The sequence below is a fragment of the Galeopterus variegatus genome, unplaced genomic scaffold (assembly GCF_000696425.1).
Source record: "Galeopterus variegatus unplaced genomic scaffold, G_variegatus-3.0.2 Scaffold206, whole genome shotgun sequence".
NCBI lineage: Eukaryota > Metazoa > Chordata > Mammalia > Dermoptera > Cynocephalidae > Galeopterus > Galeopterus variegatus.
The window spans coordinates 388,082-408,843 of NW_007726317.1; the positions used below are offsets into that span (position 1 = coordinate 388,082).

The 20,762-nt window shown below is 39.3% G+C and overlaps 1 protein-coding gene across 1 annotated transcript in view; it reads right to left on the reverse strand.

The window, feature by feature from the left end:
* Positions 1–354: 354 nt before the first annotated feature.
* The window catches only part of SLC25A13 (solute carrier family 25 (aspartate/glutamate carrier), member 13), a 159,143-nt gene continuing 138,735 nt past the window's right edge, over positions 355–20,762 (reverse strand). Inside the window, exons 14-17 of the mRNA XM_008565821.1 lie at positions 8,515–8,653; positions 1,969–2,127; positions 1,786–1,876; positions 355–1,497 (exon numbers count right to left, since the gene is read on the reverse strand). Coding sequence (XP_008564043.1) covers positions 1,311–1,497; positions 1,786–1,876; positions 1,969–2,127; positions 8,515–8,653 — 576 coding nt within the window. The 3' untranslated portion in view covers positions 355–1,310. The remainder of the gene's footprint in view (positions 1,498–1,785; positions 1,877–1,968; positions 2,128–8,514; positions 8,654–20,762) is intronic.

Below are 20,762 nucleotides of genomic sequence, written 5' to 3' on the forward strand. Positions count from 1 at the left end.
TTGGTATTAGCAAGAGTCAGATTAGATTTGCCAACACAATTGTCATTTCATACCTGTTTTCATGTCCAACTTCCACTGAAACTTTATATTACTTTAATCATCATGATAAGAAACTGACGAAAGTGCTGGAGATGACTAGAACAGAAGTGTGAGTTTGCTAGTTTCTCTGCTTATCTAGGGTTAAATGTAATTTCTCTTACTCACTCTGAACCATGAAATGAAGGTACACGCTATCATGAGGATATAGCCCTGCCCATATGAATAAAATCCCCTCAAAACACAACATACAGAGTCCAATAATGACAATTATTGTAGTCATTCACCATGTGACATGCACGAGACCAAACAATTCAATAGCGTTAAAAAGTTTATTTCCACCTTCACAAACACAAGAGCCTCTGACCATTATACAAGGCACCACAAATTAAATAAAAACATATTAGAATATACTTGTTTTACATGATTCAAAATAAAGTGAATTCTAAAAGCGAATGGTCACCCATCACAGGGTGATGGGGGAGGCGATTAGGGCAGGCAGCAGCAACAGGGGCATGCGTTTTTCTACAGCGTTTATTGAAACAGGCAGTAATCAGCACATGTATATCATGAGCAGCAATCCGAAATTAGCACTTCCTGGAGAGGGGTTGTGTCTCAGTTTCTCTGTCTATATAATAAAATGCCAAAAGCACTTCCCTAAAGTGCAAAGACTTTTCCCTAGTAGTCTTGGTACCAGTAACAAAATATGATTACTAAACATCTCCAATGTGGTTTTCATTATAAAAAAACATGTTTCACATAAAAGCTTCATAATATAATCCAGAGACAGAATTTGTGCATGTTTAAAATTTGAAGCCAGGCTGGCTATTTCTGATAATTTTTTTTTCATTTCTTCCAGTGTTTTTTATTTTTATAAATATGTACCCGGTTTCCTACCAGTTTAAACACACATGAAACACTTTGCTCCAAGCACATGATTGCCTTTTAGTAGCCTCTATGGGACTATGATCCTAGTCCAAGCAGGGGGGCCCTAATATCTATTCAGACTTGTTCCTTCCACCAAATCACATTAGTGTTGACCAAATCCCAGCAAATGTCAGGTATGCAGAAAAGTTTGTGGAATAGAGGCCCAAGGAATAATTATGCATAAGATAGCACACAGAAAATGAATGACTGTACTTTACAAAAAGCCTTGACTTGAATTTAAACAAAAGGATGTAAAAGGAATGAAGCATTGCTTCACTCCGAGATGGGGCATTCATTCTTCACCGCAGTACCAACAAATGGACACCAATATCCTGGGGTCAGTCCTGCTACGGGCCTCCACTGACAACTTTTGAGGTAGATGCCGATGGCTTGAAGAGAGGTAGGTAAAGTCCAAATTTGTTTTCAATGCCTGCAAATGTGGCAACTGCCAGCTTGTAGCCCCCAACATGATCAGGATTCGGAGCAGGCAATGTGATCCTGGATTTAGAAACTGGCTCTGATCCCATGGGTTTTCTAAAAGAAGAGAAAATAGAGTAAAAATCTGAGTTTTTTTGTTTTATTGCTTTTTTAAAATCTTGATTAAAAATTAACATTCAAAAACTTAAAATATGCAACATAAAGGAGCCGTTGAATTCTAGTCAGTTGCATGTTCCTTTTTGAAATGACCTTGTTCACATGATTTCAATATTTTTCTAAATCTTTTCTATTTCATCATAGGGACTAGACTGATAAACCTTTCTCAACGGCAACAGAGTATGAGAAGCAGCCAGAATTTAGCAGCAGGTTTAGCATGATACTTACACTCCTCCAAAATCAATGTAGAACCACTGCTGTAGCAATTCATAAGTCAGCAAAGTTACACCAAATTGGGGTGAGGATCGAAATACACGAGCTTTGAAAAACAGGGAAATAACAGATATAATTAGATTTTTAAAAAATTTACCTGATACCAAAGGGTTAGTTAAGAACAAATTATTTCCATACCACCAGCTCCTTTCCACAAAGCTTTCGGGCCTTCTTCCCGCAGGATCTTTTTAAAGCAGTCTATCACTCCGCTGTAAGTGGTCTGGCCAGCCCGGGCAGCCACCTGTAATCTCGTCTTGATAACATCAGCAGGGGTCACTAAAGATGCCGCAGGCATACCTGCAGGAAAGACACAACACCATCTCGGTCTGGTCACATTCTCACTATATAAAAATAACTGTGCTTTGAACTGCTGGCCATGGAAGGAAAGTTAAGAATGCAATGCAATAAAATGCCTATTTCGCTGTCCTCTCTGGGAGGCACAGCCATTCATCTGCAGTGCTGGCTGCTCCTACATCACCTGACCCCAAGTCATCCAGCCGTTGTTATGTTTCTGTTCTTAAACACTTGAATAGTTTTAAGGAATTATTTATCAATAACACTACTTAAGGTGGCTAACAACAAATGAAGAAAGTGTTTTGCTTTTTTTCCCTTTCCTGATGAAATAAAAAACTTGCAAAGTTATTAGGTCCGATTTTTCAGAGGTGAAGCTTGTTATGTGTTTCCTCTGCATGGCTTTCTGTGGCTGCTGGCAGTCACAGGAGGTGCCTTCTCTTACATATTCACCTACCCCGACCCTCCAAACCCTCACCCCTCCAGTTTTACCAGAAAAAGACTTTACTCTGATAGGTTAAAAAAAAAAAAAAAAAAATTGTGTATGTGAGAGGGGGTTGCACGAGGGGGAGAGGGAGAGCCCCAAAGACAGTGTGTTAGGATTTCTTTTTCTTTAGACTGACAGCTCCAGAAAAATATTTGAAAGAAAGTTGAAAATTTATACTGGCTGATAATTAATGAAAAAGGAACAACAACAACAAAAAAACCCTCCCCAAATTACCAATGGGAAATTTTTCTACAGTCATTTTATCCAAAATGGAGCAGCTCGCTCATGTTTAGATTTTTTAAAAGCGAGACTGTACTCAGAAGACACTGTCTCTTATGGTTTTATTACTTTTCCATTATGAACCTATTCCAAACCAAATTGGTCAAACGCAGATGCATAAATCTCCTTTGCTTTTTTTAAGGCTTAATAATTCTGTTAGAATCTCTGTCCAAACCAACATGGTCTGGCTCACAACTACATCTCATCCTTCTAACAGACAGCTTTAAAGTTACAGAGTTTGTGAGAGAGTGAGTGTGTGTGTGTGGGGGGGGGTAAATATGCATATTACATGCTTGCACTTATATTACTAAAGCAGTATCTTTTCCTCTTCCATCTTTACTCAGATCCTCCAACATTAATCTTAAGTAACAGTTTTTATAAAATGCTTTGCAATTTTGCATGTGAAAAGCTTACTTTATATCCAATGCTTCACTGGATAAGTCATACTGAATTTCCTATTAGTTTGGAGGAATTATTTTAACTTTGAGCCAGGAATTTATCCTCCAACATAATGGAAGGAAACATGAAAAATGCTTAGAAACCCACTGCGTTCACACCACTGATTTTGTTTTACTTCCTGGTTTAGAAAGAGTTTAGCAAGGCAGACTGCTTTACACATGCAATAAAATCCTCCCTGCAACGGTGGGCAGGCATGTCAGAGTGTGACTATGAGAGACATACAAGCAATAAAATGGGCAAAAAGGTTCCTTTGGTTAGGATAGTTTTCATACACAGTTCCTTGTTATGAAATCAGAGGGAAGTATTGGGGCGTGAGGGGAGCAGAGATGAAAGATACTGATTAGTGGAATAAAAATGCCAAAATAAACACATAAGCTACTTAGTTGTCTGCCAAAGATGACTGGTGTTGTAAGGGATGCTGGAAATACGGCAGCCTGAACACAATGCTCATCCACGCCTCTCTCAGCTCCCAGCTCTCCTAAGCGGATATCCACTAGGGCCTAGGAGGAATTGTGGATCTCTCTGCGGAGTGGGGATTTGCTAAATTAACCTAGAGAACCACATCAGGCTGCTCCAAAGCACGGCCAGGAAAGCAGCAAATATGGGAAAGAGCTTGGCCACTCCAGACCTGTTGATTCTGGGGGCCAGCGTTAGCAAAGCTCCTAGGAAATTTACCTGGTCTCTTCTAATTTCCAAAAGGCTAAGACAACACTGATGAAGTGGTCTGAGTTTTCTCTATTCCTAAAGATGGGGGAGCAAGAGGAGACAGGAAACAACAGGGAGGTTTCCTCTAGGTTCCTCAGCAGGAAGGGGACCAGCAGCCTCCCTGATCCTTCAATGAAGAGACAAATGTAGAGACCTGTGGCCACCCACCACCTCCATGACAGAAACAATCTGGGGTGCTTTTCAGACAATAAAACAATTACAAGTTGTCAAGGGGACCCAGCAACTAGAGAGTAGTAGGTCACTTACAAGAAGAAGAAAACATGGCCAGCAAATATTCCATTTGTATTTATAAAGAATGTGCTTTTCTGTTTTTTGAATATAAAGTTTAATGTATATTTATTTTGGATAAAGGCTAGAAGCTTTCCCAATCCCCTTTGTATCCTTATCATCTACTTGGTAGATCAGCTTCTAAGAGCGGTGTAATAATGTTTCTCATTAGGTATGAAAAAAAAGTTTATATTTTTAGCTAAGATTTTATAAGACAATATTATATTGATACTATATAGAGGTTGATGACAATATCTTTGTAGTGAACTTTATCTTTTATAAGTATAAAATATGCCTCTGTGCTTCCGAATGATATTTTTAAACCTTGGATTCCATTTAGTCTGACATTAATATTACTACACTTGTTTATTGCTGGTATTCTCCTGGTATGTATTTTTCAATTTGTTCTCTTTTTTTTTTTTTTGTCTTTTTCCGTGTCCGGCAACAGATCGCAACCTTCAGTGTCGCCCCCGTACCGGACCGGGACCGGCAACGGGATCGCAACCCTCGGTGTTGCTCCCGCGCCTCGCTCAGCCAGTGAGCGGGAACCGGTCTGTATGTGGGATCCGAACCCTCGGGCGGGAGCGCCGCCGCGCTTCCCAAGCGGCGCACTATCCAGTGCGCCACCGGGCCGGCACCAATTTGTTCTCTTTCAATCTATGTTACTGTTTTCTCAAACTTCAAATGACTAGTTTTTTTTTTTTTTTTTTCCAAAACTCATCTAAATCTAGAAGTTTTTGTTTTTACTAGGGGCACTGAAACCATTCACATTTATTGTGGCTACTAGATTTATTTTTCCGGTCCTGTATGATGCTTTCTATTTTCTCTGCTCCTAGCTATTTCCCTTTTGATCTCCTCTTTTTCCAGACTAAATAAATTTACTTCAATATTACATGCATTTATCACATGTGTACATTTACAATGTATACCAATAAGTAGCAATTGCCTCCTCCTCCAGCAAGGTAAGGACTATAGCACTTTCACTCTTGTCTTTCCTTTCCTTTATCTGCCTCCCAACAGATAAATAAATACATACACTGAAGTCAGCAATGAATAATTTAAACCTACTCACAGGTTTAACTTTTATTTGCTTTATTTCATATATGCCACATTTTCCTCTTTCTCAAATTCACTTTTCATTTTGCTTCAGAGAAGGTCTGTGAGGGGCTACTTTGAGTCCTTGCATGTGAGGAATTTGTTTCGCCCGCCCTCTTGAATGCTAGTGTGCCTAGGACCGTCATCATGGTTCATGACATCCTCTCCTTGCATTTTGAAGGTGTCTAGTACTGCAGATGAAAAGTCAACCTTCTATTACTGATTTGCTTTCTGTCTTTGTTTCCTTACTACTTCTCCCTAGGAAACTCCTTTTAAAGAAATGTTAGACCTCCCAGATTAATCCTACATGTCTATGAAATTTTCTCTTATTTTCCATTGCTGTATTTTTGGTCCACATTCTAGAGTTTTCCATGACTTTGTTTTCCAGATGTCTAACTTGGTCTTTGATCATATCCATTCTATCATTTAGAACCATTTCTAGATTTTTCATTTTGGCAATCCTCTAATTTTCAAGAAAGCTTCCTTACTGATTATTCCTTTCAAATCTTTCCGAAGACTCTAATTATGGTTCTTACAAGTTCTTGTCTGTTCCCCGAATTGCCTGTTTTCTGTGTAATTCCTCTGTTCACTTAACCTTGTTGCTCCTTCATGTCTGAGGACTTCGGCTGTCTACTGATACTCAAGTTCAAAGGACAGGCTGATTAGTATATTATCCGCAAAAGTGAGTGGCTTCTCCCACACCCTAGGTCTGTTTCACCCACAGGTCTTGCTCCTGAAGGGGAGGGCTGTCTATGGGCTTTGTGAGATGGGAGAATCCTATTAAGTGGGTGCAAGGAACTAAGGTAGGCTGGCAGGGTGAGGACTTCCCAAACTGCTGAAATGGGGAGAGCTCTGCTTTAAAGTAGAAGAATTTATTTATACTCCTCTTGGGAAGAGCTGCTGTTCACTTATTCTTTCCTACATCTGTGATAAAGGTCTGGAATTACCTTAACCCCTGCCCACTTTCTTCAGTCCCTTATACTTGCCCTCTCCAAGCTAGTGGTCCCCGAGCCTTGAACGTGGAGACCAGTGTTGTCTGAAGCTCCAGATGCAAAATCAGGAAAGGGAGGGCCACGCGTGCCCACCCTGCAGTAACTGTGCCCTCTAACTCATGTCACTGACTCACCCTAAGACCTCCACCTCCACTCTAGGCACTCTATCGTCCACTCAGAGTTTAAAAATTCTCCGGCTCGGCTTTCCATCAGAAGTGGTTTTTCCTGCCAGTGTTTCGGGATGTGGCATCTTGTAGTTTAATTTTCAGAGTCAGTATGGCTCTGTTTTCTGTCTGCTGAGGACTGGTGCTAATATTTTCTAGTGCCAATAAAGAATTTTTAAAATGTATTTTCTGGCATTTTAAGGTATTTGGGAGGAAAGAGAGATGAATAAATACGCTTAGTCTACTACCTTGATCCAATCACTCCATTACTTTTTTTTTTTTAATCTAAGAATTGTATTTAAATCGTGCTAAACTTTATGTCCACATAATTAACAAATTTGTGCCGAGGTCTTCTCTCCTAATTTAACCCTTCTGATATGTTTGCAAAAGCACCATGATCAGTCACACACATACGAATATATACATATCTGTATACGGAATAGCTTTTAAAGATATTCCTGAATTACAACTTAATCTAAGCTGACTAATTCTAAGGCAAGACCTTCACTAAAGTTTGACTTGTTTCAATATCTTATTGCTGTCAAGTAAAAATTATCTGGTATGACAGATCATCACTCTGTGGGTACTTTAAAAAGTTCATGGAAAGATTCATATTATTTTTTAATTCTATTTTTCCAGGAATCTTTTGAAGTATCCTCACACATACAGAAATAGTCATGAGACATTTCTGTTTTATAATAAATTAATTAGTGGCTAACAACTTACTATTCATTGTAGTTGCCTGAAGTTCCATTAAGAGTAGTAGGATTTTTATATTTTGAGATAAGCTTTTTTTCTCCTTAATGACAACAAAGATCACTTCTGCCCTGTGATATACTTCCTGAGATTCTACACACACACTGTGTGTCTTCTCTCTAGGAGATGCCTTTGTTCTTACTGGTATCCACAAAGGCAATGTGGGGGCCTGATCCATCTTCTACCCAACAGCCCATACAGGTTTGGTGTGCTTTTGCACTCACAGGTCTTCTTGAGGGCGTCACACTGGGCACCCTTCTCAACAAACGTCTTCTTGCCCTTCTCCACGTTGAATGCTCTGTGGTTGAGAATGCCAGCCCTACAGTCAGCAGCTGGCTTCCCTGCTTCCTCCCAGGACATTAGTTGTCTTGGAGAACAGCCCAGAGACTCTAGTCATGTATCTCAGGAATAGCACACCTGCATCAAAAATATTTAGGCCCAGACATCATCCCATGACTGCCTTAGGGTTTGTTCACTGTAAATGTTTGTTACTACCTAGAGAGCTAACCCAGATTGTTCCAGCCTTTAGAGTCTCTGGATCAAAGCAGAAATTGATATCTATTTTTTTCTGTTGATATTTTCACTGTAACACCGAAAAAAGAAGACAGTTCTTTCTATCTGTAATTCAATTAACACACACCAGTTCCTATAACCTTACATAACTGGGAGAAAATAGGTGTCTGTAATGGGTCCAAGTTGTTTCTGGTTCTACTACATTTCTTTTATCTTATTGGTAATAGTTATTGCTTAAGTTCTGGACAAGCTTTTATGCACTGTTTTGTTTAGACACTTTTAAGACACAAGTATCTAAAATTTAAAAAACTTCTGGCTGAACAATTCTCATTCTTATGCTATGAAGTGAAACTATGAAATGATATAGAACTTGAATTGGAATCCAACAACACTATAAAATGACGCAATATTTAATAAACCATTTCTAGAGTTTAGAAATTAAGCCTGTCTAATAATCTACTCTGCCAGAATTAAGATTAATATCATTCCTTTTTTCTGAGTAGCAATTTAAAGCAAACGAGAGCCAGCCTGTATGAACTCTGTCCAGAACTATCACAAAAAGTTCCCGTGCTGTAGTATGGGGTGGAAGTGGTGGGCGGGTGGGAATCAGGGATGGCTGTTGGGCAAGTAACAGAACTCCATGAGGGACACTCACCAGCTATGGCACCAGCTAAGAGGAGGCTTCCTGGGCCAACTTGCCCGTCTTCATTTGCCAAGGAAGCCTTCACATGAGCATAGCACGGGAAGTAGATGGCTGAGAAAGGAATGTCCCGCAGAAAGCATGCTTTGGCGCCCTGCAAATTCGCAAAGGAAGAAAAACCACATGAAACACATATCCCATTGAGAAGATCAAGCTTCTTTGGAACTCACCTCAGAACAAAATATTCCTGGAGAAGACCAAATTTGTACTCACAAGTTGAAAGGGGAACAGAAAGAAACCCAAATTCTGTAAGTAATAAATCTGAATTTTGTCTTTTAAAAGAAAATTAGTTTTATTGTGTAGTATAAGGAAGGAAAAGGGGAAGTCTCATTTATTCTGTGCTAAGATTTTGTTTAAAACATTTTTGGAACTCTGCCTGTGACATCCTTTTAAATCCCTACTGCTGGCAAGTCACTGTCATTTCAAGGAAGATTTGGTCTCTGCTCTCAACAGAAGATGGGCAGCAACAATCAAGATGCCTCTTTGTTTACACACTAGGAAGTAGACAAATTATATATGTGAAAGGACAAGGGGTTTGTTTTTTGCATTATTTGAGAATCTGATAAAAGTGTTGGACTCTTTCCCAGAAAAAATTACACATACATAAAAATTATATATCTCTTCAGGGGGTTCATGGATCCCCCTAATTTATTCACATACTTACCCACAACCCAGGGTTTATGAAACATTGATAAATGTCTGCTCTAAAGCCTTAAAATATTCACAATAATTCAAACACATTTAGGAGCTGTGTGTAGAACAATTATCTCGTAGAGCAAAGTCTTCACCAAATAATTTCTAGTGCCAAAATAGTGCCATGCAGAGGCACTGGGAATCGATGAGTGCCCAGAAATATAATATTATAACGAAAACCACAACACATACATTGTGTTTTGGGTAGGCCGAATGGGAAGAAAATCACCCCTTTTCAACACTTAATGATTTAATATCATTCCTTTCACAGATTTCTAATCCCTAGAAATTTCCATCAAATATAGAGATTCTCAAAAGAAAATAATAAATCCATCCAGATTCAACAGATCTAGCCACATCCATGACCTTTCCTGAGGTCTAGCAATGCTGGGTCTTGGCTGCTTTTGTCTGATGCTAGGCTCCGATCTGTCAGTACTTCAACACCACACATTTATCACTGCAGCCTTTGTTTTTCGGACACCCACATTTCACTCCAGACTCAAACTGAGCTTGTGGGTAATAAAGGCCTTGAGTCTTTTTCATATGAACTGCTACTCACCCAGGTCTACTGTAACTTAATTAGTTGCCTTACACAAGTAATATAAGCAGGATTTTCTGATGAATCCTGTTAAATGTCATCCTACTTTGGCTCATCCTTCCAACCGGAACGAATGCTTGGAATCTGGACTCTGTCACGTTGGCTGTTCCCAGTCAACTCACTCTTGGACGTGGTAAGCACGCCTCTGTTCACTCTGCCTACAGGTATTCAGGAAAGAACGGATCCACCTTGAGTAGTGCCCATTACCCTGTATCTTGTCTACCCCCAAACTGTTAAATGTCTGATTGAAATTAAGAATCACAATATACACCACACACAAGCTCCTCATTTTATACATGTGCAAACTACCACCCAGACTGTCATGCTTCGATTGCGCAGTTACTGAGGGCCATGCCAATGAGAACATCATGGAGGTAGCTCCAGAGACAGGTCCAAAACTCAGGACTGGGTTTTTTCCACCTCCCCCTAGCTTTTTCAAGGGGAAAAAGTACAGTATAATATCGATATTCGTGTGTAGCATCAAAATCTTTCTTTATGATTTTTAAAAAGATATAACTCAGGCAGTTACTGTGTAAGGGTAACATGACCACCCTTTAGTTTCTGTTTTCTCTTCCTTTTCCCTTCTTGCCTCCAAGCATTCCTGTAAGTTCGGCTAGTTAATCGTCCACATGTAGACTCTGTACAGGAGATATTCAAATTAGATACCAAATAACCAACTCAAATGAAGACCAGTTAAATCTGCATGTTTGGCTCCCTCAATTTAGTAAAAACATCACCATATTACTGACTTTCTAAAATCACTTAGGAGTAATTTATTTTTTTGAGTCATTATTTTTAGGCTGGTATAATTCTCTTTCTCACAAATTTTGCTTTTTACTATATCTATTAGTTTTACCTTTAACCACATCTCCCAATCTGTGCCCTCCTCATTTTTTTGTTAGTAATACTTTCCCTTTCAAGTTTTTCCCGATTATAAAATATTAAGTGTCTATCACAGAAAATACAGAAAAGTATTAAAAATTTGAATTGCTTATAATTTTCTAGCCAGAGATAACTACTGCAAGTTCTGCAAGTGTTTTAGAGCATTTCCATCAATAGAAATATTAACAACCATTCCATTGCTGAGACCATGCTTGAGTGGTTCTGGGTTATGCCTTTTCTCCTTAAATTCATGGTGTATGGTTTTCTCTGTTGTTTGTTTTGCCAGATACGATCTAATATCTCCTTCATTCCATGTTGCCTAAATTCCTTTTCTTTTCGTTGTTTCAAAAACTCTACCACCATCTTTGGTCTTGGCTGTCCTGTGGATTTGGCCCCATATTTTCACCCTTGTGAAAGCTTTGTCATAACTTCACTTTCCCAGTTTCCTCTCTCTGGTAAGCCTGATGCCTCTCAGGTAAAGCTATTCAATGCCCCATTCGTCTGATCAATCAAGGTACACCTATCACTCTTCATCTTCTTTGAAGATTGCTAAGCTGGGAACATCGACATCTTAAATACCACCTCTCCATTCATTAAACCTCAAATATCACCCTTTCCACTGAGGATCTTTTAGCTAGAAGATAAACAGGGAGCGGATTCCACATGGCTCCACATTGTCTACACTTTCTCAATACTTTTCTGAGTTTTCTTCATACCTATATATCTGCATATGTCAGTGTTACCTATTTTAGATTATAAGCAACCAGGAGCCAGGACCTACATCTGATTTAATTCATAAAACACTCAGCAAAATCTCTGGTAGTCAGTTGGGGCTTAGACATGTTCCTGATGATTTTGCTTTGCAAATTATCATAGAAAAAGCCACAACTAAAAAGAAATAAGAGGCTTTAGGATATATTGTCAGGTTTCCGCAAGGACACTAACTCATTTCCTGGAAAAATATATTAGAAACCGAAACCAAGGTTTTAGCTTTTCAGACAAAGATATACTATTTGTTGGGGATACAACAAAACCTAGGAGGAAATAGTAAATAATTCTGTACTGGAATATTAAAGTGGGGAGAGAGTGAGAGAGAGAAAAAGAGACACACACACAGATTAGCCTGTCGCATGCTATGTGGCTTCAGTATGATCGGGAGGCCTTGGGAAGGCACGACCTGAAATTAGAAACATTCCTGAGAAACAAAAAGAAACAGCTGGGTTTTCCCAAGAAGGAACTGCTGACATTCCAACATGAGAGCCTCTCCTTCCTTTCCTGAAATCATGCCCGTAAAGCATGTATCTCTGTGAGCAGAGGTGCCCAGTAAGAGGTGTGATACACTTCAAGAGATGTTGGAAAATAACTCTAGATGGCTGAGAAGAAAAATGGCTTGATGGAAAAACAAACAAAAAAGAACAACCCTGAGGAAAAGGTGGAGCTGCAGAGTACAATACTAAAGGGAAAATGGCTAGGAATATGCTGTATTTTTCCTACCAGGCATCAACGTGGTCAAACAATGTATGCAAACTAGAGCAAATCTTAGGTGCAGTGGATTGAATTATGTCTCCCCAAAACTCACTGAAGCGTGAATTGTGCCCCCAAACTTTATATATTAGAAACTTAGCCCCCGCTGTGACTGTTAAGAGGGTGGGAAATCCTATTATGGTAATTGAAAGGTGGGGCCTTGAAGAGGTGATTAGATAATAGGACCATGCCATAAAGAATGGATTAAAATGGTCATGGGTGTGGTTTGGAGGGCTTTAAAAGGAGAGCACGAAGAGTCCGTCTCTCTCTCTGCTCAGCCATTTTGCAATGTGATACCCCTGTGTCACTGAAGTCACCACCAAAGAAAGCCCTCACCAGATGTGTTCACTGGACTTTGGACTTCCTAGCCTGTGAAATTGTAAGCAATAAATTTTGTTTTATTATAAATCACTCAGTTCCAGGTATGTTGTTATAAGCAACAGAAATGGAATAATACAGTAGGATATGTAAGAGATCTTTCATTTCTGATGATCTGAGAAAAAGGAAGAAATGGAAAAGTCAAGGAAGAAAGAATTTTTGGACCAGCCACTATCCCTGTCCCCCAGAGGCAGGACAGCCTTGCCAGCAAGTTAGAACCTTTAACAATGTAAGTTTCCATCTACTGAGGTATGAAGAATACCTGGTGGATCGTCCCCTCTGTCACTGCACAGCCACGTGATGAGCACCAGGAGAAATCAAGCTCTGAACCTTTCTCACCTGTCAAAAACACCAAAGCCTACCTTCCTCAGGAGAGTGGGGAGATCGGAGCTTTAGGCATAAATGAGGTAATAACTGTGTAAAGTATCCACTGAAATACAAATGTTAAGGGACAAATGTGACCAGGAGGGCTGTCTCTCTGCCTCTCCCAACACCTGCATTGCTTCCCAGTCTGGCACCTGCTCAGGTGTCTCCCTGCAGCAAATAATTCTCTCTTGCACCCCAGGCATCAAAGCCTAATTCCCAAGGAAAGCTAACTTTGCAAAGGTTGGAGAAAAAGGCACAGACTTATTAAATTTCCCTGGCCTCCTTTTCCTCACCACTTCCTTTGGGTCTTAGGCACAAAGGCAGGTGCCAATTTGTAAGACTGCCTTAGGCAATACCTGACCTGTTGCTCCGACACAATGAAAAGGGAAGCAGGATGTTAAAAAGGCTTTTAAAGTTCCAAGGGTGAAAATATTTCTCTCCCAGATTCCTTGATAAATTCTTCACTTTGTGGTGAACACCCATTCTCCGGTCCTACATGAAAACGTAAACCTGTTTGGCTTGAATTCTACTTGCCCCATGTATAATTTTTAATAAGTGATCAGCCATTCTGGACCAGCAAATTTATAATAAAGAAAAACATTTCGTGCTGCCCCAGAGCCTGTGTCAGCAACACAAAAATAATTACTTTGGCCATTAAAAAATTAATAAATTACAAAGTGTGTGCCACTTAAATAAAGCTTTAAATGTTCTTGCCCTATAAAAAAATCCCCACATATTCTTGCCTTAAGTCTTTTTTACTGGTTCTCTAGGCAGCCCTGCCTTAGACATTCTCTGGTTGGCCCTGAATTTCCTTTGTACACACAGTAAAATCACTTGGGGAAAATTAATAAATGCAAAATGCAATCCTCTAATCTCTTACGAGGCATTATAGTACTCTCTCCAAAGAGGGGAAATTATTTCTTTTTTTCCCCCTCTTTTTAAATAAAAGCCCCACTAAAATACAAACAAGAACAATAAAAAGCATCCCAGGGTAGACCTATATGTAAATAAACTCAAGTCAAAACTCAGATCTAGTTTAGTTACTGACTCTGGCTCCATTCCAATTCTGCATCATTCTGAAGTCTCTCCATCATCATTCTATTTAAGGTCTAGGAAAGCTTTCTTCAAGTTAATAGTCCACAATTGACACAGGCCAATTAGACAGGCTTAGAGATGCTAGCCACAGTATCATCACGGCAAAAGAATCATTTATTTTGCTTTGCAGGCCTTTTTGATGTGGACACTGTGTTGAAAGCCCGAGGGAGCTTTAATCAATTCTTGGGTTGCTGGAATCATCCACTCAAGTTTACTCTGGCAGCTCTGCCTGGCGTGAAATTGTCAAAAGATATAACACAACAGGATTTGTATCTCCTTCTTTCTCTCTCTCTCACACACAGCTATCTCCAATGTCTTTTTTCTTCTTTTAAAGCTCTTCATCTTGGGTGATATAACACCTGCCCAATCAATCTAAGGAGGGAAAAAAAACAGTCCTGAAGGATGGTGCTGATAAAGAAGTCAGGGCCAGGGCAGGTCTTTTCGCATGCTAATTCCTGCTTATTCTAGTTATACCTGCAAACACAGCTCTAAACAGACTATTTCTAATACAGGGAAAGGTAATTACACTCACAAAGGCACCTCTGTGTCAGGGCTGGGCACCAGGAGCCAGCAGGTCTGGGAGACGGAGGCTTAACAGAGACTCCAGCAGTGAATGTACATTGTCTAGTGTGGGGGAAAATGCCAGACCAGGGGACCCGCAGCATTCAAGACAACAGTGGTGCACCTTGTCTGAGAAGGTTATTTAATGCTTCTGGCACCTGTCGTCAGAGTCACCTCTCTTTTCCTACCTTACAGGTTTAGAATTTATTTGGCATGTATAATTGTATATTTTGATCCTGCAACTACAAACAATAGGCAGCATGTCATGTCTTGATCCCTTAGCATTCCTCTTGGTTTTCTCCAAGAATTAACCCTTAGATACACAGCCTGGCAGCACCTCTCCCTCCCAGTCAAGGAATGGTTAGACCCTATGTGCCTGGGATTTGAACAGGGTGAGTTTCAGCACCTTGCTGAGAAACATCACTCGTGCCAAGATCTGTTATGTGATTGTGTCACTGGTGTTAAAACCAAATAAGCCAGCCAACAACGAGAGACTTGATATCAGTAAACAACCAAATTACTTCAATTTGAATATTAAACATGAATGCCTATTATTGAGTTTCTTTAGTCCAGGGACTTTTAGGACATCAGTTTCTCCTTAATTTCACGGCAATTAAAACAAAATCATTTTGGCAACTGAAGGTTTTCTGTAGGAAATGCCACTCCTGTCCGTTCTAGTGCTCTGTTGTTCTACTACTGTATGTTGCTTTGCCATTGCTTAGATGGACTGGAAATGGAAACCCTATAAGTGGCACAGAGTTTAAACACATAGAATTTTGGTCTGCAAGCAGCCAGCCACAGGTATCTAGGTGTTACCTTCACAAAGCTAACAAGTAAAAGTGTCCCACCTTTTCAGTTTGTTTTTTCTCTCCTGTCTTGCACTATTACTACACCCTGCCTCTCGACATTACCTGTTTGGAAATTGTAAACTCTATTTCTAGTCTAAGTGTTTACTGAAAATTTTAATATGCGTTCTTATTACAGTCATTATCTTTACCTTCTTTCCGTACAACACATATACTTTACACTACTTAAATTAAAAGCGACCCCCATTTTATCATTATAGCATTTTAATTTTAACTCAAAAATCATCAAGCATTTACTATTACCATTTTATACGAGAGTACTTCAAAAAGTTCATGGAAAGATTCATGTTATCTTTTAATTCTATTTTTCTACAAACTTTTTGAAGTACCCTTCTGTGGTGTGTGTGTGTGTGTATACACACATTTAAACCAAGTAAATGTTATTTAAACTAAACATTTACCACTTTCTTTGCTCTCCATTCCTGCTGCATCTCCACCTGGGAACACTTTCCTTCTACAGGAAGTACATTCTAGAATTTTCTTTTTTAAGGTTCCACTGGTAATATGCTTTCTGAGTTTTGCCAGTCTAAAAAAGTGTCTTTTACTCTTGTTCCTGAAAGATATTTTTACAGGGCACAGAATTCCATTTGAAAGTTGTTTTTCCTCCTGTCACTGAAGACACCATTCAACTGTCTTCTAGCTTCCATTGGTCCTATTCTTAAATTAGCTGTTGGTTCAACTGTTGACCCTGTGAAGACAAACCTGTTTTTTTCTCTGACCATTTATGAACTTTTCTTTAGCTTTGGTGTTCAGCAGTTTTCTCTGTGTGTAGTCTGGATTATTTTTATTTATCCCATACTTGAGATCTGCTGTACTTCTTGAATCTATGAATTAACGGCTTTCATTAGTTCTGAAAAGTCTTGAGTCATCATCTCTCCTTTCCTTTGGTTTTCTTTTATACCAGTGAGGCTAGGCTATCTCCCTCTCTCCTCTATGTCTCAATCTGTCTTTCAGAAATGCATTCTGAATAATTTCTCATCTTCCAGTTCACTAATTTTCTCTTCGGTTGTTAATCTTTTATTAATCTGTCATTAAAGCCATCCGTTGAATTTATAATTTTAATTATAAATATTTTCATGCTTTTTAATTTTTTAAAACAAATAACATTCATTTTTTATTCCTGATAATTTCAAAATTTTAAATCTTTGCAGGTTTAAAGTGCTTCCTATTGATTTTGCTATCTCTTCTTAAAGTGCCTTACTGCCTTGTGTGACCTGAAATTTTTTTTTATTGAGGTGCTCATTCTCCTTGCAATGTTATCTATGAACATTCTTTGAGAACTGGGTTTAAGGTGGCTTTCTCTAGACAGGACTTGTGTTTGCTATTGTTAGGCATCTGGGAACACTATCAATTTAAGATTACTTAAAAATAAATTCCAAGTTTGAGATTTTTTTTATACCACTCAAGAAATATAAATCCAGCCTGCAAACCCATGGGAGACTGGCTTGGACTTTCTGGATCTTAGGGGTTTCTACCCATCCCCCCTTTACTCTCTCTCCATTGAGAAGCAAGGCAATTTGCAGTGGAGGGTAGAAGGGAGCATTGTTATTTTACACTTCAGGACCAGGAACAGGATAAGAAAAGAGTGGTTCCTAGGACAGAAATTTTAAGAAGGTACTCACTATTGGGTCTGTGCACATGTAAAGTTGGCACCTGAGAGTAAATACCCCCTTAAATGTTGTGACCTAGGTGCCTTGCTTGCCTCGTCTTAGTCCTGTCCCTGTTCTTTCAGACTTAGCACTTTGGGCAGTACCTGGTTGTCCTCTGAGGCTTCAAAAATTAATGCTCAAGGTCAGCTGCCTGGCAAATGCCTTCAAGGCAAAAGCCAGCTTTAGGGTTCTGCTTACCTCACCTAGTTTTAGGCTTAAATATTCCTTACTTCTTTGCTAACTCATGTTTTTGAAAAAGCTCTTACAAAATATATTATCCAACATTTTACATTGTTTTCAACAGTATGATTAGTTCAAATATCTTATCTGCCAATAGCCAGAAACCTTACAGAGAGAACTTAACACCATATTGAAGAGATGCTCAAGCTGGCTATTCCTGACACTTTCTCTCGAAAAGTTTCCTTCAAAAGGTGTAGTGATTATGCAAGCAGTGCCCTGATAATTCTTTTTCTTTCTGGCAGCTGGCTGATACAGGGATCAAACCCTGGACCTTGGTGTTGTCAGCACCACGCTCTAACCAACCGAACTAACTGGCTCCCAGGTAATTTTTTTTTTTTTCTCCCTGATGTAGATCATAAAGTCCAGGAAGAATAAAAAAAAAAAAAAGCCCTTTTTTTTCCCATCTCCCTTCAGCATGCTCAGTGAAGGCCATTTCTCTACAACATCAACCATTTGGCACTCAGCTAGCTGAGCGGGTATTCTCTTTGTGTTTCACCACTCTGTGTGCAACTCTTCTGGATGCTTCATCCTTGAAGAGGATGACTTCTCAGACAGAGAAGTAAACTCTGCATTCAAAGAAATATACATTCAAAATGTATCATCTTAAATATCTATTTAAGACCTATATTTTAATTTTGCCACTCCACACCATGACAGTACATTGCAGCAGCAAGAATACAGGCTTTGCAACCAGAGATCTGGGCTCAGATCATCACTCTGCTACTTAACAGCTGTTTGATGTTGGGTGAGGTTCTTAAAAACTCTGTGCCTCAATGGAATACTACTCAGCCATAAAAAAGAATGAAATTCTGCCATTTGCAGCAATATGGATGAACTTGGAGAAAATTATCTTAAGTGCAATAAGCCAGGCACAGAAAGAGAAATACCGCATTTCTTCACTCATGAGTGGGAGCTGGGACACAAAGTAAAAAAGACCATAATAAAACAATGAACTTTTAGGAGGAGAGAATAGACCTATAGTTACTAGAGGTGGGAAAGGGGGAGAGGGATAGGATAGGGAGTAATCAGGTAAGGGGCACAAAAAGTAATTACGATTTATAATGATGAACATGCTAATAATATTGATTTGAGCATCACGTACTGTACACAAATACTGATAGTCAACTCTTTACCCCATAAATATGTATAGAATAATAATAAAAAAAGAACTCTGTGCCTCCAGTTCCTCATCTATAAAATGTAACACTTGTACAGACACAATAAACTTAAATCAATGATTAATATAAAGTATCTAGTACAGTACCTAGCACAAGGATCTTCAATAGTAGGTGATGATAATTACTATTATCAATGAAAAGTACACTATCCCACTGAAGTATAAAATGGAAACAGCTAATACATTATTTTAATAACCGGCAACTAGAATGTGACTCCTATGTGGCTTCACACCTGAATCATATGAGATTTATACATTTATCAGGCTAAAAGCATATCTTTTATTTAGTGGAAGATCTAATCCTACTAAATAAGTGTATACTAGTTTGCTAAACTGATCATACCCCACATGGACCTCTTTAGTTGTAACAAGAAATATCTCTTTAAATTTTAGAGTTGATGAAAATTTCTTAAGCTAGCCATTTTTCACATGCATACCTTGGTCACAATTAGAAACCAGAGAATGTAAGGATGGCTTAGGAGAAATATATCCATCACTTCTGGAAAATTTATTCAGAGCACCCTAGGTACAGCGGATTTGTAGCATCATTTCATATACTCTCTAACATGAAGGAACAGCATATTCGTCTGGCTAGGCTAAGGCCTGGAATCCTCACAGTCCCAATTGTCTAGCTCTTAATCCTGTTCATAATGTCAATTGTCTAGCTACACGACCACGCCAATGCCAGTTGTCAGGCTCTTTTACCTGCCAGTAATCCTGCACTGACTGGGCCAATTGTCTAGGGCTGTGTCTGGAACTCCCAGGCCCCTCAAGCCCATTCACAGACTGGATCACAAACCCTTCACACACCAGGCTGGGTCACCAGACCCCTTCACACAGGTCTATGAGCTAGGTAACTGGCCAAAGGTCCTTGCAGCCATAGGTTTGAAAGCGTGGCTGTGCTGGGTGGACACCCGAGGCTGACAGTCGCCCACCTGCCTCGCCAAAACTCTTTTTTTCCCCCCTCTCTCTCTCTCTGTCTCCTCTTTCTCTCTCTCTCCGAAGAACACCAGAAACGCAAAAACTAAAATGATACATTGGCGCACATGTGCACTAACTCCACACACACACACACACACACACACACACACAATTTGCTTACAATGGATATGCTGAAACCACACCCAGCTGGACCTGAGGTGAGGGCCCTGACCAAACTATTCTATTTTCCCAACAATATTATACTCTAAAAGTTTAGATAACATAAAAAAGTGCTATCCTAAAATAATCCCATGGGCACTTAGCAAAAAAAACAGGAAAAACAAAACAACAACAAAAGAAAATGTTTTCCCCTGGTAAGATAGGTTATCTGGGGCTTGGGGCTGGGAAACTAACATTTTATATATAGTTAGATACACTTTTCTAAGTTTTCTCCTTTTAAGAAATATACTGCCTATTAAAATGAATTTTTATTGTCCTGAGCACAGGTGTGCAGACTCGAGGGACGGTGCAGGATCACGTGCCCCTTCAGGGCAGCCAAGGCCTTGTGCCCACTGAAGCTGGCAAGGGAACAGCAGCCTCATTGCCCCTCCTGGGAGAGGGGCACTTCCCAGGGGCAGTCTTTCAGCCTTGCCCTGTGGCCACAGCTGCATCTCCTTTCAGGTGAGGCCTCTGCTCAGGTGAGCACCATAGGCCAGCACTGGCAGGCTCTCCTCAGACACTCCACTCAGACCATAAAGCTCTTCTGTTTAAAATAAATAAATAAATAAATAAATAAATAAATAAATAAATAAATAAATAAATAAATAAATAAATAAATAAATAAATAAATAAATAAATAAATAAGTAATGAAATGAATTTTTAAAAGAACTTTACGGCAGTAGAATTATATGTTTATATTCTCTCGCCCCTTTAACACCGATCACTTTGAAGGTAATGACAGCTTATACATCTTTGTAAATCTAGCACCTAACAGAGTGTTAGCACTCAATGAATATTTGGTGGATGAATAGAAGAATGGTAAAAAGTTAATTATTTGATAATATTTGTAAGAATCATTTTTTTCTAGTCGCTTTAGCACACTCAATTGCCTTGAGCACTGTTTTATAGAAGTAATGTTTTCAAGGTATCTTTTCTTTTTATTTGCTATTCCCAAGTACAAAGCAGAATGGCTAGCCTACAGGGGGTTGTTGACCACACAGCATCGGAAATTATCCATGACTGGGGCAGAGTC